We start from the raw sequence: 26,737 nt of genomic DNA on the forward strand, positions 1-26,737 counted from the left end.
ATGGTCTCTTGCTGTCTCCCTCATTCTTATATTCTAAATTAACCTAAGTCGTGGTTGTAAGCTGTGGTTGTAAGTGGTGGTTGTTAGTGGTTGTAAGTCGTTCTATGTGGTTGCGCGGTCGTAAGTGGTGGTTGTCTGTCGTGGTTGTAGGTTGTGGTTGTAAGTGGTTTTGAGTGGTGGTTGTATGTCGTGGTTGTAAGTTGTTTGTAATTGGTTGTAAGTGGTGGTTGTAAGTCGTAGTGGTACGTCAAGATTGTAATATGTGGTTGTAGGTCGTTTTAAGTCGTGGTTGTAAGTGGTGGTTGTACTAGTTCTAGAGTAATGCCCTAGTACTAGTGTACCAGTACTAATGTAATAGTGTGCTAATACTATCATACTAGTGTACTAATTTACTAGTGTACCAGTAATACTGTGATGGTACAAGTGTCCTAGTTCTAGTTTACTAGCGTACTAGTACTGGTGCATTTTAAGGGTCCTGGTAATAGTATACCAGTACTAGTGTATCAATACTAATGTACTTGTACTGGTGCACTTGTGCTGCATTAATACTAGTTGTGTACTTGTACTAGTTCTAGTGTATTTATATTAATGCACTAATTTACTACACCTTTAAGTAGAAGTGTAACAGTAGTGGTGTGGGATACTAGTCGATTAACACTAGTGACGAGTTTACTAGTGCTAGTGTCCGAGTGTATTAGTAATAGTACTCATTATGTACAAGTGTACTAGTGAATTAATCCTAGTGTATTACTATACTAGTAATAATGTACTACTAGTAGGAAGTCACTAGTATTAGTACACTAGTGCACTAGTATACTATTACTGGTATTCTAGTACCCTAGTATTGGTACACTAGTAAAAGTGCAATTATACAGTAGTATTAGTACACTGGTATATTAGTATAAGTACACTAGAATACTAGTACTATTACAGGTACACTTGTATTAGTGCAGTAGTACTTGTGTACTATTATACAATTACTAGTGTATTTGTGCATAGTATTAGTGGAATAGTAACAGTGGCCTAGAAGTGTATTAGTACTAGTGGACTAGTATTAGTTTACTAGTGGACTACAACACATAATGGAAGACTGCATTATACACAATCATGCACGCAAACAACACAACATTCACTCTATAAAGGATTTGTGGGAAAACCCAGTTTCGGCTGTGGCCTTCCTTGGGGAGACGGGACTGCTCGGACAGACAGTCTAGGGAACGACAACAACAACAACTAGTGGACTAGTACCAGTGTACTAATGGACTAGTACTAGAAGACTAGTAATAGTGTACTAGAGGACTTGTATGATGCTGTAGTATCAGTGACACTACTTCTATACTAGTGCAGTACTAGTGGACTAGTAATAATGTGCTAGCTGTTAGTGCTAGTGCACTAATGGACTAGTAGTGTAATAGTGGACAATTACTAGTGCAGTACTAGTGGACTAGTAATATTGTGCTAGCTGTTAATGCTAGTGCACTAATGGACTAGTAGTGTAATAATGGACAATTACTAGTGTACTAGTATTAATGTACGACTGTAGGTGTACTAGTACTAGTTTACTAAATGTAATGTATTAGTGTACTATTATTTCTGTACTAGTGTATAATCACTAATGTACTAGTGTAAGATTTACACTATTTGAGTACTAGTACTAATGTAATAGTATACTAATACTACTGTACTAGTGTACTATTTCTTGTGTATTAGCACCATTATGTTAGTACTAGTGTATTGATAGTGTACTGGTACTAGTGTACTAGTATATTGTAGTAGTACCAGTGTGCCATTGTACTAATACTAGCATACTGTTGCACTAACATTACTGTACTATTATACTAGTACGAGTGATTTTTTTTATTAGTACTAGTGTATTAATGTACTAGCACTAGTGTACTACTAATGTACTAGTAGTGTACTATTATTAGTGTACAAATACTAGTAATAGTGAATTAATACTAGTGTACTAGTACTACTCTATTAGCAGATGTACAAGTTCTAATATACTAGTGTACTATTACTATTGTACAAATATACTAATGTAGTAGTACACTAATACTAGTGCATTAGCACTGGTGTATCAGTGTACTTGTACTAGTGCACTATTGTACTTGTACAAAGTGTAGTAGTAATTCTGTACTAGTTCTAGTGTACTTGTGTACCAGAACTAGTGTACTAGAGTACCTGCACTAGTGTACAAGTTCTAGTGTACTAATGTACTAGATCTAGTAGTATCACTAGTGTACTAGTACTAGTGATGAATACCAGTTTTGTACTAAAATACAAGTGTATTAGTACTAGTATACTAGTGTAGTATTATTTTATTAGTGCACTAGTATTAGAGTATCAATGTGTACTACTGTACTATTACTAGTGTATTAGATTTATACTAGTGTACTAATACTAGTGTTTTAGTGCTAGTGTAATAATATAACAGTGTGTACCTGTACTAGTATACTAGTCTGAGTGTTCTATTGTACTTACACTAATGTTGTACTAGCTCAATACTACAGCACACAAGTACACTAGCACACAAGTGCACTATTATATAAGTACACCAGAACGTAAGTACACTAGCACATTAGCGTATAAGTACTCTCGCACACTAACACAAGAGTAAACTAGCGCATTATTACACTAGAACGTAAGTACACTAGCACATAAGAAACTACCACTAGTGCAATAGCACTAGTACGCAACTGCACTAACACACTAGTACACAAGTACACTAGGACACTTTGACACTGCCACACAAGTACATTGGCACACTTGTACACAAGGACGCTAACACACTTGTACTTGTGTACTACTGTGCTAGTGGACTAGTGTATTGTGTACTAGTGCATTTATGTACTACTGTGATAGCGTATTGTGTACTAGTTTACTAGTGTACTTATGTACTAGTGTGCTATTGTACTGAGAGTGTGTGCATAAGTGTGCTTCTATACTAGTGTCTGTGTTCTTGTCGACTAGTGTGCAGTATATTTCTGTGCTAGTGTATTTGTTCACTAGTGTACTAGTGTATTTGTATACTAGTGTACTGGTGTACTTGTGTGCTAGTATATACAGTAGCGGCCAAAATATAAGGGTAAGTGAAAGCATATGTATTCAGCTTCCCACTCGTGACCTCAGCTCTCAGTCCACTCGTGACCTCAGCTCAGTGCACTCGTGACCTCAGCTCAGTCCGCTCGTGACCTCAGCTAGAGACCTCGTTTTTCTGCACAGACACCAGCTAGTGAATACCTGTGAATTTTATATCTCCGAATAGTGTTAAGTGATTGTGTTGTGTTTTTGTAATTGTATACGTATAGCGCTATACAGTTACAGATATAAGATAAAGTGCAGGGTTCTATTTAATTTCAAAACAGTTTTCTGTTACCGTATTCCAAAGGTAGGAGAAATAGTATAAGGTAAGCAGAGTAAGCTTCGCGTATTTAGTTTATTAGAGACCGCTTTGATTTTTTGTTGTTGTTGATTTGTATTTTCTCTTTGCCGTTTTTATTGCTAAAGGGGGAGCGAAATGGCTTGTGAAGGTTGCGTGAACCTAGAGGTCCGTCTCAGGATGTGTGAGGAGGAAATTCGTCTTCTCAGGAGTGCGCTCCGTGAGAAGAGTGAACCCTCCCCACAACCCAAAGAGCGTTCCACTTCTTCACCTACTGTCACTGCCATGAGCGAGTGGCGCTCCGTGGGGTCCCGTTTGTCGAGCCCGCGTTCGGTAGACGTGTGCCCTGTGGAGCAACCGCTGGCTCTAGTCAATCGTTTTGCTCTACTGGAGGATGAAGTGGCTGAAAACCAGGAGTTCTTGGTGGTGGGGGACTCCATGGTTCGAGGCTATGACGACATCCTGCAGCGAAAGACTAAGCGACGTTGCAAGCTTGTATGTCAACCGGGCCGTGGGATCGTTGATTGTACCCGGTCCATCAGGGAGCAAGGACGGAAGAACACGGTTACGATTGTACATACGGGTAGTAACGATGTAGGTAGGGTGAGATCAGAGGAGCTTGTTCTGAATTACAAGGTCCTCCTTCAGGAGATGAAGTTACGTGGGAGCCGTCACGTAGTCTGTGGGATCCTCCCGAGGATCTACGCAGGTTCGTGTTGGAACAGTAGAGCCATAGGGATCAATGATAGGATATCGCAGTTGTGCACACAATTGGGATACCACTTTCTTGATCCTTGGTATCTCTTTTCTAGGCGCCATGACCTTTACGCTTCTGATGGGATCCACCTTACCCGCAGAGGCAAAGATGTTCTTACAAACCTCATTGTGGGAGTTTGTAATGAACCAGCTCCTTTTTTAGGGTAGAAGGCCAAAGGGAAGGGGAAATAGAATGTACTTGGGAAAACAGTGTAGAGTATAGCATTAATGTAGAACAATGTACCAGTATAGGACAAAATATAATTTTAGGATATAATGTCGCTAGAGGACGAAATGTCACATTAGGATATAATGTCATAGGACAAAATGTCGCAATGGGATATAATGACAGTGGAGGACAAAAGATCACGATGGGAAGTAATGATAAAGGAGAACAAAATATCACGATAGGATGTAATGATAATGGAGGAGAAAATATCACGGTAGGATATAATGTCATTGAAGGCCAAAATGTAATTTTAGGAAGGGATACCGGACAGAATGTCAATGAAGGCCAAAATATCATGATAGGATGTAATATCGCTAGAGGACGAAATGACACATTAGGATGTAATGTCTTAGGACAAAATGTCACAATGGGATGTAATGACAGTGGAGGACAAAAGATCACGATGGGAAATAATGATAGTGGTGGACAAAATATCACGATAGGATGTAATGATAATGGAGGAGAAAATATCACGGTAGGATATAATGTCAGTGAAGAACAAAATATAATTTTAGGAAGAGATACCGGACAGAATGTCAATGAAGGCCAAAATATCAAGATAGGATGTAATGACAGTGGAAGACAAAAGATCACGATGGGATGTAATTATAGTGGAGGAAAAAATATCACGGTAGGATATAATGTCACTGGAGGACAAAATATAATTTTAGAAAGGGATGCCGGACATAATGTCACTGAACGACGGGAGGCCGGCGTGAATCACGGTGACGTAGGGGGACAAAATGTACAAAATAGATCGGATGACCGTAATCGACCAGATGTCCGTGATGGGGGAAATGTTAATTTTGATAGGAGAAATGTTAATGAGGCATTGAATGTCAATGAAGGACCAAATAATAATAATATAGAGCAAGGCATAAATAAAAAACAAAATGATAATATAAGACATGATATTGAAACTCAAAATGTGGCAAAAAGAAATAATCACGAGTTTCTTAAAACTATGTACTTTAATGCTCGTAGTATTAGGAACAAATTTCAAGAAATACAGGCGTATGTCAAAAGCGAAAATCTCGATATGATAGGAATAACCGAGACATGGTTAAATGGTACAGAGTTCGAAGCTGAATTTAATATTGCGGGATTTAAACACTTTCATCAGGATAGAAACCACAAGAAAGGTGGGGGTGTTCTATTGTACGTTAAAAACAATGTTCATGCTTGTGTTTTAGAGAAAGTGAAACAGGATGCATATGACAGTTTGTGGGTTGAGTTAACCCAAACAAATGGACAAAAAATGAATATAGGTGTAATATATAGGCCAAAGACATTATCATTAGCAGACGACAAACTGTTATTTCAAGAACTGTCTAGTTTCTGCAACCGGGATTTATTGATAATGGGTGATTTCAATTTTACTGACATTGATTGGATGACCCTTGAACATGGCCATATAGGTAGTCGCTTGATTGATTTTCTTGGTGACAATTACTTAATTCAGCATGTAAAAGAGCCCACAAGATATAGAAACTTACTCGATTTATTGATCACTAGCCGCGAAAGCATGGCAACTGATGTAGAAGTCGGTGAATCTGTTGCAAATAGCGATCACAACTTAGTCAGATTCAAACTCCTAAACAATTTTAGAATAGATACTTGTGCTTCTAAAATACCCGATTTCAGTAAAGCTCAGTTCATAGAACTACGTCAGGAGCTTCAGCTTACAGATTGGGAGGAAAAATTAAACGAAAGGCCTGTAGATCAGATGTGGGAAATATTTCAAAATACGCTCACTAAGATGATTCAAACTTACATTCCTTTTAAGGACAGACGTCCCCCAAATCAGGCTCGCCCAAAGTGGCTCGACAAAGAAACTGAAAAAAGTATTGCTAAAAAGAGACAGGCTTATAAGAAATATAAGTGCTCGGGTGCATCAAATGACTATGAAAGTTATGTATCAATACAGAGAGATTTAAAAAAGACAATAAGAAAAAGAAAACGACAATACGAAATGAACATCGCTGAGAAATCCAAAGAGAATCCCAAAGAATTCTATAGTTACATTAGAGATAAAAAGGTTGTTAGGAATCACATTGGTCCACTATTATCTGCTGACGGTCAACTTGAATATTCAAATGAAGGAATGTGTAATCTCTTAAACAATTATTTTAGCTCGGTATTCGTAAACGAAACACCTCAAAGTGAATTCCAAACTGAAACCTGTGAAAAGTCTGGGGTAAACTTACTCACTACGGTAAATATAACAAAAGAAACAATTAAAAGGTGTATAGACAAACTCAAAGTTAATAAAACACCAGGGCCTGACGGTTGGCATCCAAGAATCTTAAAGGAAATGAAAAATGAGATTGTTGTTCCATTAGAAATTATTTTCAAGAAATCCATCATATCCGGAGATGTCCCAAGAGAATGGAAGCTAGCTAACGTTACTCCCATATTCAAAAAAGGTGACAAAAAGAAACCAAATAACTATAGGCCTATTAGTTTGACTTCGATCGTAGGAAAAATAATGGAAACTATCATCAGAGATGCTATCGAATATCATTTAGAAAGTAACCGTTTGATAAATGATAGCCAACATGGTTTCAGACGGAAACGTTCTTGCGTGACTAACTTACTCGAATTCTACAACACAGTTGTCTCGAATTTTGACAAAAGAAACAATATAGATTTAATATATCTAGACTTTGCAAAAGCTTTTGATACCGTCCCACACGAAAGACTTCTTACTAAATTAGCTTTGCATGGAATAAGTGGTAGCCTATTAGGTTGGACTAGTAATTGGTTGAAAGGTCGAAAACAGAGAGTTGTTTTAAATGGAAAAACTTCTGGATGGAAAAGTGTTGCAAGTGGAGTTCCTCAGGGTTCCGTTCTTGGGCCACTTCTATTCATAGTATATATAAATGATATAGACCATGGACTAAAATCTACTGTTTCCAAATTTGCTGATGATACAAAACTGTGCGGAGTGGCAAATGATCACTCAAACCAATTAGATATTCAAGAAGATTTAGATAAATTACAGCAATGGTCTGAAAAGTGGCTAATGAAATTTAACACAAGTAAATGCAAGGTAATGCACATAGGTAAAAATAACAGCAAGTACGATTACAAGTTATTTGGAAATTCATTAACAAAAGTGGATAGTGAAAAAGATCTCGGCGTAATTATCAGTAACGACCTCAAATCATCCAAGCAGTGTATTTCAGCCTCTGAGAAAGCAAATAAGATTCTGGGATTGATTGCGCGATCTTTTGATTTCAAAAGTCCATCACTCATTAACAAGCTATATAAATCGTTAGTTCGTCCACATTTGGAATATGCTGTTTCCGTATGGTCACCGAATCTCATTAAAGACATTGACAGACTGGAAAAAGTACAACGGCGAGCCACAAAACTGATTCCAAATATCAAAAATAAATCATACGAAAATCGACTTAAGCACATGAATCTGTTTTCCCTAAAAAAGCGTAGACTCAGAGGTGACTTGATACAGGTCTTTAAGATTTTAAAGGGAATTGACAACATCAAAAGTGACCAAATTTTCACATTGAATGAGAATCAGACAAGAAACAATGGTCTCAAACTGTCCGGAAATAGATTCAATTTGGAAGTAGGTAGAAACAACTTTGCCAACCGTGTAGTTAATGAATGGAATAAACTTCCTGCACAGGTAGTGCAATGTAGTTCAGTTCGAAGCTTTAAGAATCATTTAGATAAATACCTAAGTAAGATGCTGTAATGATTATAATTTATGTTATATTATTTGTTTTTGTTTTGTTATAATTTGTCTGTCTGATTTTCATTTATTATTAGTTATATGTCAATTTATTATCATTTACTATTTACCTGTTTGTTTGTTATTCAACTATACCAATGCATTTATTTATGTATTTTAATTGTTATTTACATTGTTATAGTTTTAATTTATTATTAATATGATTTTTTTTTTTTTTTTTTTTTGCATCCGACCTAGATATGGATCAAAAGGTCTCCTGTCGGCATGCTTTGCCTTTGTAATCCTTTGTAAATGCATATATTAAAATTAATACCCCACACAAGAACTTCATATTTTGTATACAATTAGATATACGTACATTATATCTATATTTCTTGGAAATTTGAAGCTTATGCAACTGATACAAAGAAAGTTAGTAATTAATAAAGAAAAGAGTGTGTAATTTCTTGCAGTCAAAAGTTAAGGGTATCTTAGAAAAAAAGGACTTTCTATGCTTTACAAGATTGTCAAATCAGAACCGCAACATAAAATTAGCGTTTAAAATATTGGAACCTCAAACTTGTAAACATGGCTGCTGATAAACGACGTCCGGTGTCCTCTCAAGATAAACAGAGGATTGTTGATCTTCACAAAGATGGACATTCAAATGGAGTCATAGCAGAGAGGATAGGAAGGTCTGTGAGTGTGGTGCAACGTATTGTAGCTCAATATAAATCAAGAGGATTAATAATTTCACCACCTAAAACTGGTAGACCACGCAAAACCTCAGTTAAGCAGGACCGTCTTATGGTAAGGTTGTCACGGAAGGATAGATTCAAGAGCGCTGCAGAGATATCCTGTGAGTTAAATGCATCTTATGACTGCGATGTGTCACGTAAAACAGTGTCTCGGAGATTAGTAAGTGCTGGTTTGAATGCCCGAGTCCCTGCATCCAAACCATTGATATCCAAGAAGAAACTAAAAGCCCGCCTGAAGTTTTGTATTGAACATGTTGTCTGGACGGAAGATCAGTGGTCAAGCGTTTATTTCAGTGATGAATCTAAGTTTAATTTACTTGGTTCAGATGGCAGGAATTATGTCCGACGAACGACTGGCGAAAGATTGTCCGTTAAATGTGTGAAGAAAACTGTGAAACACGGCGGAGGAAGTGTGATGGTGTGGGGGATCATCTCTGCTGCTGGTACTGGCCCTCTTGTTCGCTTGCATGGGAAGATCAACGGAGAGGTGTATAAACAGATTCTTCGACAGCATGCCCTTCCATATTTGAGATCTTCAAGGGTTCAATGTCCCATATTCATGCAAGATAATGCTCCTTGCCACACTTACAAGAAGGTCAAATCATTCTTTACTGAAGAAGAACTTTAAGTGATAGACTGGCCTGCTCAAAGCCCGGATTTAAATCCAATAGAGAATGTTTGGAAAATAATTGGTGAACGGGCACAGCGAAAAAATCCAAAAAATCAAGATGAACTCTGGAAGTTCTTGGAATTTGAATGGAGCACTGTTACTCCATCATTTTGTAGGAAATTGATCAATTCATGTAGCAATGTTATTGCTATTTATCTTTTAAAATAAGTTGAATTTCATTATTTTCTAAGCTACCCTTAACTTTTGACCGCAAGAAGTTACACACTTTTCTTTATTAATTACTAACTTTCTTTGTATGAGCTTCAAATTTTCAAGTAATATAGATATAATGTATATCTAATTGTATACAAAATATGAAGTTCTTGTGTAGGGTATTAATTTCAATATATGCATTTGAATACATATGCTTTCACTTACCCTTATATTTTGGCCGCTACTGTATGTGCTAGTAAACTTGTGTACTTCTCTACTAGTGTGCTAGTGCATTATGCTAGTTTGCTAGTGTATTTCTGTCCTAGTGTTATAGTGTATTTATGTGCTAGTGTACTTCTATAGTAGTGTGCTAGTGCTTTATGCTAGTTTGCTGGTGTGTTTCTGTCCTAGTGTTAGTGTATTTATGTGCTGGTGTACTTGTGTACTAGTGTTCTATTCTGCTAGTATACTCGTGTGCTAGTGTACTAGTGTACTAGTGCACTTGTGTGCTAGTGTACTTGTACCATTGGTGGTTTACTTACGTGCTGGTGTACTAGTGTTTACTAGTATACTAGTGCTAATGTGCTAGTATACTTGTGTTGATATAATACTAGTGTCCTTATGTGCTAGTGTATTATCATGACAGAACATTTTGAAAGTAATAAGAATATGTTTTGGAAAGAAATTAAGAGAGGAAGAGGAGGCGAATCAAGTAGAGAAGAAAAGGTAAAAGGTGCAGATGGAGAGATGATAATGGAAGAGAAGGCAGTGAGAGGAGCGTGGGCAGAATATTTTAGGGAGTTGCTAAATGCGAAGGAGGATAGGGAGGGAAATATGGTTGCAGTGGGAAGTGCTAAGAAAATGACCGTGATGAACGAGGAAAATGGAGGAGAATTAGAGAAGGATGAAGTGAAGGCAGTTGTTAAGATGATGAAAGCAGGTAAGGCACCTGGTCTGGATGGATGCCATGCAGAATGTCTAAAAAAGGGAGGTGCAGTGATGGTGAACTGGCTGGTGAGGTTATTTAATGTTTGCTGCAGAGAGGGTGGAGCGCCGGAGGACTGGAGGAGTGCCTGTATAGTTTCATTTTACAAGGAGAAAGGGGGCAAGTGTGAATGTAGTAGTTTCAGAGGGATTAGCTTGTTAAGTGTAGTTGAGAAGGCTTATGGGAGGATCTTGATTGAGAGGATTAGGAGAGGAACAGAGGGAGTAATTGGTGAGGAACAGTGTGGGTTTAGGACAGGTAGGGGTTGTGTAGATCAGATTTTTGTGGTAAGACAGATATGTGAGAAAGCTATAGGAAGAAGGTAATGATGTTTTTTGGGCTTTTATGGATCTGGAAAAGGCTTATGACAGGGTAGACAGGAAGGCACTGTGGGAGGTACTGCAGATATATGGGATAAGAGGAAAGCTGTTAAGAGCAGTCAAGAGTTTTTACGAGAGTATTAGAGCTTGTGTTAGGATTAGAAATGGAGAGAGTGAATGGTTTGAGGTAAAGGTGGGACTTCGTTAGGGATGTGTTATGTCGCCCTGGCTGTTCAATCTTTACATGGATGGGGTGGTGCGAGAGGTGAATGCAAGGGTAGTGGGTCATGGGTTGGAGATGGTTGAAGAAAATAGAGAAAAGTGGGAAATAAGCCAGTTGTTGTTTGCTGATGACACTGCGGTTGTAGCGGGATCAGAGGAGGGATTGAGGAGATGGAAGGAGTGAATATGGGGGGCGTCCTAGGATGAGATGGATGAATGGGGTGAAAGGGGCATTACAAAAGAGAGGAATGTCTGTGGAGGAAGGACGGGAGAGGACAGAAGATAGGGCTGAATGGAGAAGGGCTGTGTATAGATGATGCCGTAATGCATGAGGGGGAGTGGGTGGGGGATGAGGAAGTATGAGAAAAAAAATTGACACAACCCGAAGGGATTTCTCCCCGCCTTCCCCTTTTCTGCATGAGGGGACGGAGAGGGGAGGTTGCCGAATTTATGAAGCGGCCTTGCTGTGGATGTGCAGTGTCTTGCGACACTTCTTCTGACCCAAGGCGGTGGACGGGATGCAGGGATGACTCGTCATCCAGAAGGTACCAAGATAAGAGGGAGGGAGGAGGGGAGTGGAATATATGGGAAATGGAATGGGTGGGAGTGGTTTCTGTGCCTTTTTCTTTTTGTCTACCCCCCGTGTAAGGGGAAAAAGCCTTTGGTATATGTATTTATCATTACTATACATTTTTTTTTTTTTTGCATCCGACCTAGTTATGGACCAAAAGGTCTCATGCCGGCATGCTCCGCCTTTCTAATCCTTTGTTAGAAACCCTTGGGGTTCGATGTCACTTCTCTGGCAACGAGTAATACTGCTGTATAACGCGAGTATGGCGATGCATCATCGTGCATCAGGCAGCTGATGCTTCCCGCCATAATTTGACGCGTACTGAGGAGGTCAATGGAAAAATACAACAAAAGTTCACATTTTCTAAGTATTTTAATATGGCTCTTTTTATATCACACATACAACATAAGAATAAAGGAGACTGCAAGAGACCATAAGGCCCACACTAGGCAGCTCCGTACAAACCATCACATTTTTTATTTTATATAGTACATACAATACAGGCGTATATGTTAAAAGCGAAAACCTCGATATAATAGGAATAACCGAGACATGGTTAAATGGCGGAGAGTTTGAAGCTGAATTTAAAATTGTGGGATTGCAACACTTTCATCAAGATATAAGTCACAAGAAAGGTGGGGGTGTTCTGTTGTACGTTAGGAGCAATGTCCATGCTTCTGTTCTAAAGTGAAACAGGATGCATATGATAGTTTGAGGGTCCAAACAAATGGACAAAAATAAATGTAGGTGCAATATATAGGCTAAAGTCATTATCATCAGCAAACGACAAGGTGTTGTTTCAAGAACTGTCTAGTTTCTCCAACCGGGACTTCATTCATAATGGGTGATATCAATTGTATTAGTATTGATTGGATGACCCTACACGGCCATATAGGTAGTAGCTTGATGGATTTTCTCGGTGAAAAATACTTAATTCAACATGTAAAAGAGCCCACAAGACATGGAAACTTACTCGATCTATTGATCACTAGCCGCGAAAGCACGATAACCGATGTACAAGTCTGTGAAGCTATTGCAAATAGCGCTCACAGAGAACAGTTTTTCGTGAAAAATATCTATTGCACTGGTCACACTGCAATGGGTTCTCTCATGTATGGGTCATCATGTGACGTGACGTTTGAGAAGATCCTTACGTGAAAAAAAGCTTTATAGCACAGGCCACATTGGAATGTCTTCTCTTCAGCGTGGGTAGTCATGTGTTGTTTGAGAACACCCTTTTGTGAGAAAGCGGAATCACACATGTCACACTACAGCGGATTCTCTTCTGTGTGGCTCATCATGTGACGTTTGAGGTAACCCTTTTGTGAGAAAACTGAATCACAGGTATCACACTGGAATGGCTTCTTTCCTGGGTAGGTCATCATGTGACTTTCGACATTACCCTTTTGCGAGAAAGCGGAATCACACATGTCACACTGGAAAGGCTTCTCTCCTGTGTGTGTCATACTATAATAGCACCATGTAATCTTTGAGATTACGCTTTCGTGAGAAAGCGGAATCACACGTGTCACACTGGAATGGCTTCTCCTGTGTGAGTCATCATGTGACTTTTGAGATTACCCTTTTGTGAGAAAGCGGAATCACACATGTCGCACTGGAAAAGCTTCTCTCCTGTGTGGCTCATCATGTGACGTTTGAGATCACGCTTTTGTGAGAAAGCGGAATCACACATGTCACACTGGAATGGCTTCTCTCCTGTGTGGGTCATCATGTGATGTTTGAGATTACCCTTTAGTGAGAAAGCGGAATCACATATGTCACACTGGAATGGCTTCTCTCCTGTGTGGGTCATCATGTGACTTTCGAGATTACCCTTTTGTGAGAAAGCGGAATCACACATGTCACACTGGAATGGCTTCTCTCCTGTGTGGGTCATCATGTGACGTTTGAGAGCATCCTTTAGTGAGAAAGCGGAATCACACATGTCACACTGGAATGGTTTCTCTCCTGTGTGGGTCATCGTGTGACGTTTGAGGTGACCCTTATGTGAGAAAGAGGAATCACACAGGTCACACTGGAATGGCTTCTCTCCTGTGTGGGTCACCATGTGAAGTTTGAGGTCAACCTTTTGTGAGAAAGCAGAATCACACGTGTCACACTGGAACGGCTTCTCTCCTGTGTGGGTCATCATATGACGTTTGAGATCACGCTTTTGTGAGAAAGCAGAATCACACGTGTCACACTGGAACGGCTTCTCTCCTGTGTGGGTCATCATATGATGTTTGAGATAACGCTTTTGTGAGAAAGCGGAATCACACATGCCACACTGGAATGGCTTCTCTCCTGTGTGGATCATCATGTGATGTTTGAGATCACCCTTTCGTGAGAAAGCGGAATCACACATGTCACACTGGAATGGCTTCTCTCCTGTGTGGGTCATCATGTGACGTTTGAGATCACGCTTTTGTGAGAAAGCGGAATCACACATGTCACACTGGAATGGCTTCTCTCCTGTGTGGGTCATCATGTGACGTTTGAGATCACGCTTTTGTGAGAAAGCGGAATCACACATGTCACACTGGAATGGCTTCTCTCCTGTGTGGGTCATCATGTGACTTTTGAGAAGACCCTTACCTGAGAAAGCGGAATCACACACGTCACACTGGAATGGCTTCTCTCCTGTGTGGGTCATCATGTGACGTTTGAGATCACCCTTTCGTGAGAAAGCGGAATCACACATGTCACACTGGAATGGCTTCTCTCCTGTGTGGGTCATCATGTGACGTTTGAGATCACCCTTTTGTGAGAAAGCAGAATCACACAAGTCACACTGGAAAGGCTTCTCTACTATGTGGGTCATCATGTGATATATGTGACAATCTTTGGCAAAATATAGGTTACACTAGAAAGGCTTCTCTCTTGTGTGGGCCATCACATGATGTTTAAGATGAGTTGTGAGATAGCCGAGCTATCGATGCTACATCGGGTTTTCTTTGTTGATACCTTTCTGAAAACAATGAGATTAACTTTTAGAGATATGTAATAGTAGGACTGTTGGTGTTTTGTACACAAACCATTTCATACATGCCATCCTCTATTATAAGAGTAATTTGATCAAAACACATAGTGAAATCGATTATCAAAATGGTCAACTGGTCATTATAGCGGTGTTTGCTTTGTTAGCCTAGTTGTGGGTCGAAATTCCATACTTCTCTCCTACTCAAAGGAGTAATTATTAATTACCTACGATGCACCTCGTAGAGGGAACGTAACCTGCATGGATGGGGTTGTTGTTGTTAGGGTAGACTCAACCCTGCCCTTCAATCAACCAGTACTAAAACAAACCTTTAAAATTATCTTATCGAGTAACGGTTTATGTCTATAGTAATTGCATATCTGGCATGAGAGAATGTAAACACTGAACACGTTTGACACGTCACCTTATTTATATCTACCAATTTGGCAGCGGCGATCAGAACTAATGAACAACTACACCAATTGAAGCAACCTTTAACGCAGAGGCACACTACTTGCTTTGCTGTCAAAATCTTGCGCACTTTACATAGGGAGTGTTTTGCAGATGACTTTTTGGGCTAACGGCAAACAAAAAGGAAGACAAAGCGTCCCGACGAACTTTCTCCTTTCTTCCATGTCCCACCCCTACACCAAACCACTTCAAGTTTAAAGGACTACAAAGGAGAAGCATGCCGACAGGAGACCTTTTGGTCCATAACTCGGTCGGATGCGAAAAAATATAGATAAATAGGTAAAGTTAAATTATAACCTATCAGGTAAATAGTAAATTATAAATGGACAGATAAATAATAATAAACAAATTGAGAAATGACTGGCCAATTCTAATGAAGATCTGTGAAATCAACAGGGAAGCTATTGATTCTGAAGTAAGAAACAAATGATCAAATTTAGGCCTAAAACTTTCGGCTGAGGAATTACTGGATCGATTGCAGCCAATAGCAGGCTCTAGATGAGGTACAGAGTGACGAGTGCACTATTGCTCAAGCGGTTGATGTTTGGAAATTACTTGGCCATTTCACAAACAATAAACAAGCTGAAAAACTGGTGAAAAAGGGTATGAACAGTTTATCACCAAAGCTCATATACTTGCCAACATGCTTTATCCAGCACTTCAAGTAAAAATGCTCAGTGCAGAAGAGGTGAATATTACTATGGAGTATGCCAATGAGAAATATACAACACTTGTTCCTGTCATTATAAAGTTTCAGGCAAAATCACCTCCTTTCCAGGCGTTCAAGTTTACTGAGTCTGTGACCAAGACCCTGACAGCTATTGAGTGGTGGGATTCACATACAGCCATGTTAGACAGTGGTATTCTGTTATCAGTGCGTCAAAACCCTAACTGCAGTAGCCTCATCATCAGGAGTTGAAAGAGTTTTCTCCTCCTATGGATTTGCACACACAAAATTAAGGAACCGTCTCGGTAATGAGAAGGCAGCCAAATTGGTCTTCCTTTTCAAGACAATAAAGTAAAATGTAAATAATGATTAATGTAAATAACTATCCGCTAACCTCATACAGTAATACATGTTAAGTCCGGCCAAAAATTGGCATTTCAAAGCATAACAGTGCCTTAAAAATAGTTTCTTATTTCACTATAAAAGTTTATATTAACCTATACTGCATTGAATAAGTCAATAGTTGATATAATGGTTCTATATACAATGTTAGGTTTCGAGTTTTTATATATTTGTCCAATATAAGATGATAGGTTACAAAGAAAGCAATGGCCTCCGCTAGCGGAGCCAAGAATCTGGGTGCGCACGGCCTGTGTAACAGTAGTCCTTGATATATAAATATATATATATACATATATGTATATATATATATATATATATATATATACATATAGAGTCGAAATGTCAAGCAACTAATGGTCGGAATAAGAAATCTACTCTTTCCTTAACCCCTTGCTATGAAGGATACCTCCAGGAAGTTGGAAACTCTGAAGAAATTGATCAGCGCTGAATTTGCAGTTGCTTTTAACCAAGCCTGCCTAAGAGAAAATTTACTCCCTCGGTATACAAACATATATATATATATATATATTGTATATATATATATATATATATACACACACACATATATATATAGAAGAGAAGCAGGATTTCATAGATTTGCTACAAATTAGGACGAGGGAATCGTATGAGAGGTACAATGTAAAGAGAAGGGAAGTTAAGCATCAGATAAAGGAAGCAACGAGGAGAGCAGATGTGAAATGGGGTAAGTGTATGACAGGAGGTGCCAAGATGAGAGGGAGGGAGGAGGGTGGAGGGGAGTGGAATATATAGGGGATGGAATGGGTGGGAGTGGTTTCTATGCCTTTTCGTTTTTGGCTACCCCCGTGTGAGGGGGAAAAAAGCCTTTGGTATATGTATGTATACACACACACACATATATATATATTTATACAGTATATACATATCCACATCAAGTAACGTAGATGTCGTAGCACACGAGTACAATAAAACTTTAACCCACTCTCGGAGAAAGATAATCTGAGATACAGTGTAAACCGTACATTTCGACCACTAGCTGTGGTCCTCTTCAGCAGTTACAATTATTGGGTACATAGACAAGGACGTATATACAGAAGAGAAATGTACAAAAGGGAACTGGGTAAGTCTCAAGTGACGTGCCCTGAGTGGGGCTGCATTTTTCTAATGTATATTGTGATCTAAAAGACTTGAATGTAGGAATACAGCTGAGTTTTCTTGGCCGTATCTAAATGAATTATGTTCTTTTTGTCCCCAGTACACTTTATCACAATCAAGACTTTGTATTTCTTATACTCCGGGGTTGTCTTTATTAGGAGTTCTGTGATGGAAAAAAAAAGTGGTAAATGTCCATCACAGAACTCCTTTGGCGAGGCTCTTAAAGCATTGGACCAAGGAAGTCACCAAGTCACTGCAAAGCTAACGTAGGATCTTGTATATGTCATCTCGGGGGATTCCTACATGGAAAAGGCTTCTCTCCTGTGTGGGTTGTTTTTATTAGGAGTTCTGTGATGGACATTTAAAAAAAATGGTAAACGTCCATCACAAAACTGGTGAGAATCTTAAACCATTGAACCAAGGAAGACACCACGTCGTCACTGCAAAGCTCACGTAGGATCTTGTATATGTCCTCTCGGGGGATTCCTTCATGGGAAAGGCTGTGGATCACCATGTGGTATTTGAGGCGACCCTTTAGCGAAAAAGTGGAATCACAAAAGTCACACTGGAAAGGTTTCTCTTCTGTATGGGTCCTCATGTGACATATGAAATGATTAGTTCGTGAGAAAGCAGAATCAAACAGGTCACACTGAAATGGCTTCTCTCATGTGTGGGTCATCATATGACGTTTGAGATCACTCTTTTGTGAGAAAGCAGAATCACACATGCCACAGTGAAATGACTTCTCTCCTGTGTGGGTCATCATGTGAAGTTTGAGATTACGCTTTTGTGAAAAAATTGAATCCCACAGGTCACACTGAAATGGATTCTCTCCTGTGTGGGTCATCATGTGACATTTGAGATCACTCTTTTGTGAGAAAGCGGAATCACACAAGTCACACTGGAAAGGTTTCTCTCCTATTGTGGGTCATCATGTGACGTTTGAAATTACCCTTGTGTGAGAAAGCAGAATCACATATGTCACACTGGAAAGGCTTCTCTCCTGTGTGGGTCATCATGTGACTTTTCAGAGTACTCTTTCGTGAGAAAGCGGAATCACATAAGTCACACTGGAATGCCTTCTCTCCTGTGTGGGTCATCATGTGACGTTTGAGACTAGACTTTACTGAGAAAGTGGAATCACATATGTCACACTGGAATGGCTTCTCTCCTGTGTGGGTCATCATGTGATGTTTGAGACCACCCTTAAGTGAGAAAGTGGAATCACACATGTCACACTGGAATGGCTTCTCTCCTGTGTGGGTCATCATGTGATATTTGAGATCACTCTTTCGTGAGATAGCAGACTCACACTTGTCACACTGAAATGGCTTCTCTCCTGTGTGTGTCATCATGTGACGTTTGAGATCAAACTTTTGTGAGAAAGCGGAATCACACATGTCACACTGGAAAGGCTTCTCTCCTGCGTGGATCATCATGTGATATTTGAGATCTCCCTTTCGTGAGAAAGCAAAATCACACATGCCACACTGGAATGGCTTCTCTCCTGTGTGGGCCATCATGTGACTTTTGAGAGTACTCTTATGGGAGAAAGCAGAATCACACATGCCACACTGAAATGGCTTCTCTCCTGTGTGGGTCATGTGCCGTTTGAGATCACGCTTTTGTGAGAAAGCGTAATCACACGTGTCACACTGGAATGGCTTCTCTCCTGTGTGGGTCATCATGTGACATTTGAGATCACTCTTTCGTGAAAAAGCGGAATCACACGTGTCACACTGGAATGGCTTCTCTCCTGTGTGGGTCATCATGTGACTTTCGAGATTACCCTTTTGTGAGAAAGCGGAATCACACGTGTCACACTGGAATGGCTTCTCTCCTGTGTGTGTCATCATGTGACTTTCGAGATTACCCTTTTGTGATAAAGCAGAATCACACATGTCACACTGCAACGGCTTCTCTCCTGTGTGGATCATCATGTGACGTTTGAGGTGACCCTTATCTGAGAAAGAGGAATCACATATGTCACACTGGAATGGCTTCTCTCCTGTGTGGGTCATCATGTGATATTTAAGACCACCCTTTTTTTGTGAAAGCGGAATCACACATGTCACACCGGAATGGTTTCTCTCCTGTGTGGGTCATCATGTGACGTTTGAGATCACGCTTTTGTGAGAAAGCGGAATCACACGTGTCACACTGGAATGGCTTCTCTCCTGTGTGGATCATCATGTGATATTTGAGATCACCTTTTCGTGAGAAAGCGGAATCACACGTGTCACACTGGAATGGCTTCTCTCCTGTGTGGGTCCTCATGTGACATTTGAGATGACTCTTTCGTGAGAAAGCAGACTCACACATGTCACACTGAAATGGCTTCTCTCCTGTGTGGGTCATCATGTGACGTTTGAGGTAACCCTTTTGGGAGAAAGCAGAATCACACATGGCACACTGGAATGGCTTCTCTCCTGTGTGGCTCATCATATGATGTTTGAGAACACTTTTCTACGAAAGCAGAATCACACAAGTCACACTGGAAAGGCTTCTCTACTATGTGGGTCATCATGTGATATATGTGACAATCACTTGATGTTTAAGATTTGTGAGATAGCCGAGCTATAGATGCCACATCGGTTTTTGTTGTTGTTGTTGATACCTTTCTGAAAAAAATAGATTAACTTTTAGAGATAGGTAATAGTAGGATTGTTGGTGTTTTGCACACAAACCATTTCATACATGCCATCCTCTATTATAAGAATAATTTGCCTAAAAACACATACTAAAATCGACTATCAAAATGGCCAACTAGTCATTATAGCGGTGTTTGCTTTGTTAGCCTAGTTGTGGGTTGAAATTCCATACTTCTCTCCTACTCAAAGGAGTAAATATTAATTGCCTACGATGCACTTCGTAGTGGGACTGCCACCTACGTGGAGGGAGGGGGGGTTAGGGTAGACTCAACCCTGCCCCTCAATCAGTACTAAAATAAACTTTTAAGATTATCTTATCGAGTAACGGTTTATGTCTATAGTAATTGCATATCTGGCATGAGAGAATGCAAACACTGAATACGTTTGATAACCGTTACCTTATTTATATATATATATATATATATATATATATATATATCAATTTGGCAGCGGCGTTCCGAACTAATGAAGAACTAGGCCAATTAAAGGAACCTTTAACGTAGAGGCACACTACTTGCTTTGCTGTCAAAGTCTTGCATACGTCACATAGGGAGTGTTTTGCAGATGACTTTTTGAGCTAACGGCAAACAAAAAGGAAGACAAAGCGTCCCTCCAAGTTTTCTCCTATGCTAACAAAAGAACAAATAAAATAAAATGCAAGATGTATAAGTGAAATAAATCAAATCACGGTCATACACACTGTGACCTTTGTTCACCATGTACTCTCTCACGTTATGTTGAGTGTCCTTGTGTTCCTAGTGCCCAGGTATATTGGATTTAAGTCTGTGCACCTATTTACGCTAACTTCTTTTGTCGCCCACGCTTCTAAGAATAATCTCCTTTTCTTTGAGCTGCCTCTGTGTAACACAGTCGCTCCCTCCCAGTCAACGTCGTGCTGTAGTTCGATCATGTGTCTATAAAGTGCTGAGGCTGCATATTTCCGTTTAACTGCCCGTTTATGTTCTTCAATTCTTGTGGTGAGTTTCTTATACGTTTCTCCTATGTAATCTGTATCACAATCAAACATCCAATGCGGTACATTTCGCACGCCTGCTGAGTGGGTGCTTCCATGTCCCACCCCTACATCAAGCCATTTCAGTTTGAAAGAATTACAAAGGACAAGCATGCCGACAGATCTTTTGGTCCATAACTCGGTCGGATGCGAAAAAAAAACACTATAATGATGATAAATAAAATAATAAATAAAGAAATAGATAAATAGGTAAAGCTACATTATAACCTATCAGGTAAATAGTGAATAATAATGGACAGATAAATAATAATAATAAACAAATTGAGAAATAATAACCAATAGCGTGAAAAAATGTCAATTTTAATGTTGTCAATTCCCTTCAGAATCTTAGACCTGTATCAAGTCACCTGAGCCTACGCTTTTTAGGGGAAATAGATTCATATGCTTTAATTGATTTTCGTATGTTTCATTTTTTATATTTGAAATCCGTTTTGTGGCTCGCCGCTATACTTTTTCCAACCTGTCAATGCCTTTAATGAAAGTTGGTGACCATAAGAAAACGGCATATTCCAATTGTGGTTGAAGTCATAAGATCACGCAATCAGTTCTGCAATCTTGTTTGCTTTCTCAGAGGCTGAAATATACTGTTTAGATGATTGGAGAATGTTGCTGATATATAATTAATCCGAGATCCTTTTCACTATTCACTTTTGTTAACGAATTTATAAAAAAAAAATTTAATCGTACTTAGTTATTTTTACCTTTGTACATAACCCTGCATTTGTGTAAAATTCCATTAGCCACTTCTCAGACCATTAGTTTAAGTGATCATTTGCCATTCCACAGTTTTGTATCACCAGCAAATTTGGACACGATAGATTTCAGTACATAGTCTATATCATTGATATATACTATGAATAGAAGTGGCCAAAGAACGGAACCCTGAGGAACTCCACTCTGTAAGAACATCTTTGCCTCTGCGAGTTCAGTGGATTATAACAGAAGCATAAAGGTCATGACGCCTAGAAAAGAGAAACCAAGTGTCAAGTGGTATCCCAGTTGCTTGAACTGTGATATCCTCTCGTTGATCCTTATGGCTTTAACACAGGCTGTACTATTCTTGTAAAAAAAATCTTGACTGCTGTTAACAGCTTTCCTCCTATCCCATATATCTGTAAAACCTCCCACAGTGCCTTTCCGTCTACCCTGTCAAAACCCTTTTCCAAATACTAAAAGGTCCAAAATCATCTTAACCCTTTGCTAAAGCTTCCTCACATATCTGTCTTACCACAAAAATCTGATCTACACAACCTCTACCCGTCCTAAATCCACACTGTTCCTCACCAAGTACTCCCTCTGTTCCTCTCCTAATCCTCTCAATCAAGATCCTCCCATAAGCCTTCCCAACTACACTTAACAAGCTAATCCCTCTGAAACTACTACATTCACACTTGTCCCCTTTTCCCTTGTAAAGTGGAACTATACAGGCACTCCTCCAGTCCTCCGGCACTCTACCCTCTCTCCAGCAAAAATTAAATAACCTCATCAGCCAGTCCACTACCACTGTATCTCCTTTTTTTAGACATTCTGCATGGCATCCATCCAGACCAGGTGCCTTACCTGCTTTCATCATCTTAACTGCCTTCACTTCATCCTTCCTTATTTCTCCTCCATTTTCCTCACTCATCATGGTCATTTTCTTAGCATTTCCCACTGCAACTATCTTTCCCTCCCTATCTTACTTCACATTTAGCAACTCCCTAAAATATTCTGCACATCTTCCCCTTACTGCCCTCTCTTCCATTATCATCTCTCCATCTGCACCTTTTACCTTTTCTTCTCTACTTGATTCGCCTCCTCTTCCTCTCTTAATTTCTTTCCAAAATATCTTTTTATTACTTTCAAAAATTTCTGTCATACTTTTACCCCACTGCTCTCCTCTTTGCCTCCTTTACCTTTTGCTTTACTTCTCTTTTCTTTTCTTTGTACCTCTCATATGACTCCCTCGTCCTATTTTGTAACCAATCTGTGAAAGCTCGCTTCTTCTCTTCTACAACCTTCTTTATTTCCTCATCCCACCATTCACTACCCTTCCTTCTATTTCCTCCTGTCCTTCTTGTTCCACACACCATCCTTGCACACTTTGTGACTCCTTCCTTGAACCATCCCCATTCCTCCTCCACACCTAGCTCTACTCTATCCTTCACTCCCTCCCACTCCTCCTTCAGCTTCTTCTTGTACTTCCTCTCCTTTTCCTTTTCATTTAAAGAGTTCACTCTAAGAACCTCCCTACCTTTTGTCCCTTTCCTCTTTCTCCATCTACCCTCCACTCTCAACTTACCTTCCACCAAAAAATGATCTGATATTCCCCCACCCTCTCCCCTTAGCACATGTACATCCTTAACTCTTCCTATCATAGTCCAATTTACCACCACATAATCCATCAACGCTCTATCTACCACCCTTCCATCCACCACCCTCTCCCATGTGTACTTATGCTTGAATTTCTTCTGAAACACTGTATTTGCTATCATCAACTCTCTTTCTAGACACATTTCCACCATCAACTCTCCACTACAATTCTTTCCTGGAACTCCACATTTTCCAACCACTCCATCAATTGGACCATTTCCTACCCTAGCATTATGGTCTCCCAGTACTATTACATCGACATTTCTCCCTAAGTCCTCTATGCACTCATTTAAATCTATCCAAAAGGCCTCCCTTTCTTCTACACTCTTTTCACTGCCAGGCCCATATGCACTTACAAAGACCCACATCTCCTTTCCCAGTTTCACCTTCATCCACATTATCCTTGAGGAAACCTCCTTCCACTCCACTACATATTTACCTATCTCTTCACTTACTAGAATAGCCACCCCTTCCCTCCCTCGCCCTCTCTTTCACTCCTGATAACCTCCCAATTACACTCCCAAACTTACACTCACCCTTCCCTTTCACTTTAGTTTCACTCAAAGCCAACACATCCATCTTTCTTCTCACAAACATACTACCTATCTCTTCCCTTTTACTGTCATCTGTACCACATCCACGCACATTAAAAGACCCAAACCTTAGGGTGCTGGTCGGAAAACTCCCAGACCCTCTTATGCCTTTGCTTTTTCGTTTAGGAATGCCCCCTGTGGGGCTACAAAGAGAAGGATGCCTAGTCCCACTCCCCGTCCCTTTCTTCTCGCCTCATACGATCCAAGTGGAAATACTTGGTGGCAGTATTCTTTTCCCCCAACACAGGGAAATTCCCCCACAGCAGAAAATAAATACTCAGAGAATTGGTACAGGACAGCAGCAAGGGGTTGGGGGACAGCATAACAGAGGGACAGTCGTAGTATAAAAGTGTCATCATTTCTCTATGAAGAGTTTTCCTCTATCATAGACAAAATGATGTGTGACTCTGGTCCGTAGGGGCGCCCCATATAGACCCTAAAGTATCAACTGCATGCTACTTTGCCACAATAACAAGCAGCCAATACCTCAGACGGGGACATTAAAACCATACAAAAATTAAATGGATATATAGTATGATAACAAGAATATATAAAAATTTTTTAAACCATTAGAATTGTCTGATTAGAATTGAAGTCTTAAATCAGAGTATGACCAAAGTAATATAAAGCCATCATGCACAGTATGAAAAGTGGAACAGCTACTATTCTATTCTTCATTTTATTATTATTTTATTATTGTTATTATTATTATTTTCGTTGGAAAATAATACCTCCTCTGTATGGATACCCATTAATTCCCTAAAAAGGGAAGACAATAATGTGGCCAATAATTGCACAGGATGCAACCTGCCAACCTACATAGAAACGTCGGAGATGGGCCTAAAAGAATGTTCAAAAAAGTCTCCCAAGATCAAATGAGGAATTCTTTGCAGGTACCAGTTTCACCATCTGATCAATTTGGAACATCAACAATTTAATGTCATCAACTTGATTTATTTTAATTCTATATGCACAGTTTTCCATTTCTGTGTTAGGAAATAAAATAGAAGTGCAAAATATGCAATGAACTTGAGGTAAATTAGGTGAAAAAACAATGTATTATATTATCCAAAGTCACACTACACTTGATGATGTAAATCCTAATATCCACAAGACACTCAACAGGCTACTAGATTTTTTTTTTTTTTTTTTTTTACAACAGTTTTCCTGTTTTCATTAAATTGGGTGTTCTGTTTCAATCAGAAAACACTTGTTTGTACCAACCCCAACCCCCATACCAGTCATGTCTGGGGACTGCATTGGAAAATAAGTATTATGAATTAAATAGGAGTGCAAAGCCAGTGATTAATGAGAGAAACAAGGACAACATTGTTCAAATAAACAATAAAACAAGCAGTTTTCTCCAATTCTGACCATATCTAAGATTAGAGAACACAATCACAGCAGGGTTCACTATTCTTTAATAGATTATTGGGTTCGTTATTCTTTACATTACTATAATCAGGTTTGCTGTTTTTTATATAGATATGTTGGGTTTGCTAATCTTGACATTATCTGAATTAGGAAAAAGGAGGGTTGAGTTAGGTTAGGTTATGATGGAATAGTCATTCTTTAGTTGAGGATCATTGGGGTCACTGTCCTTGACATGACCCATATATAGATATTTATAATATATATATTTATATATATATATATATATATGTATATATATATATATATGTATATATATATATATATACATATATATATATATATACATATATATATATATATATATATATATATATATATATATATATATATATATATATATATACCGGTACCGTATATATATATATATATATATATATATATATATATATATATATATATATATATATATATATTTATATAATATATATTTATAATAATGTATATTAATGACTGCATAATTTTAGATATTCACACACACATGCATCTGCAATCCTTCACTATATCACTGGCTAGTCCTTAACCTTCTAAGTGTTTTGAACCCCACATATAAATACAGCAAATTCAATGTCGTGTCTGCAGTGACTTTTAAATCTCTAGGATGAGCATCTTTACGTTTACCAAGAATTAGCTCAGTTTACATTACATCTCAAAGTTGCAATTGTTATATCACCCAATAGTTTTTATAATTCTGAGTATTATACCACAAATCAATAGTAACATCAGTAGTGATTTGAAAAAAGGCAAATCTATACATACCTAATCCTACACTAACTCTTCATTCAATACTTGGAAGTGTTCTAAAACATCAGTATTTTCTGTCAACTACTTCCTAGATCTTAAGGGGCTATTGTGATTTGAAATGCTCTTTTCATTTCGAGTATCCCAACCCAAAACAAAGTTCAACCTCCGGGCTACGGGCAGGCTCCTCTACAAAAATCTGAAACGCTGGGTTTCTTTCAACGGAATGACTAACACCTAATTAGATCTCATTACTGACCTACAGCATTCTTACTAAGGTATCCATCACTAGACAGCGCCTACAACCACAATGGCCTGCAACTCTCAGGCACCAATCGTTACCTGTCGTGTGTTTTCCTTCTTTGTTTACTATCTTCGCGACACTTCAGCGTCTAACAAATCTCCAAACAAGTTTAGATATTCTTGCAAATGTGCAAGGGCACTTTTAGAAATGGTTTTACATAGCTTACTCTTACCTAACGAAAATATTAGTCACAACAGAACAAGGAAAAATTAAACCATGGCATCTATCAAGATCTATC

At 39.0% G+C, this 26,737-nt stretch overlaps 1 protein-coding gene across 1 annotated transcript; it reads right to left on the bottom strand.

Annotated features, from left to right (window-relative positions):
- Positions 1-16,876: 16,876 nt before the first annotated feature.
- Positions 16,877-26,511, bottom strand: LOC143030664 (uncharacterized). The gene is made up of 2 exons (XM_076193839.1): positions 26,455-26,511; positions 16,877-20,015 (listed from the first exon to the last, which is right to left on the bottom strand). The coding sequence occupies exon 2, from the start codon at positions 19,416-19,418 to the stop codon at positions 18,291-18,293; it is 1,128 nt and encodes a 375-aa protein (XP_076049954.1). The 5' UTR covers positions 19,419-20,015; positions 26,455-26,511; the 3' UTR covers positions 16,877-18,290.
- Between the last annotated feature and the right edge of the window lie 226 nt (positions 26,512-26,737).

Source organism: Oratosquilla oratoria, chromosome 12, assembly GCF_046742065.1.
Source record: "Oratosquilla oratoria isolate Oo_2021 chromosome 12, ASM4674206v1, whole genome shotgun sequence".
NCBI classification, from domain to species: domain Eukaryota; kingdom Metazoa; phylum Arthropoda; class Malacostraca; order Stomatopoda; family Squillidae; genus Oratosquilla; species Oratosquilla oratoria.

Excerpts from the sequence above, each read along its gene's own strand:
- LOC143030664 (XM_076193839.1), bottom strand. The coding sequence starts at position 19,418 with ATGATGACCCACACAGGAGAGAAGCCATTCCAGTGTGACATATGTGAT.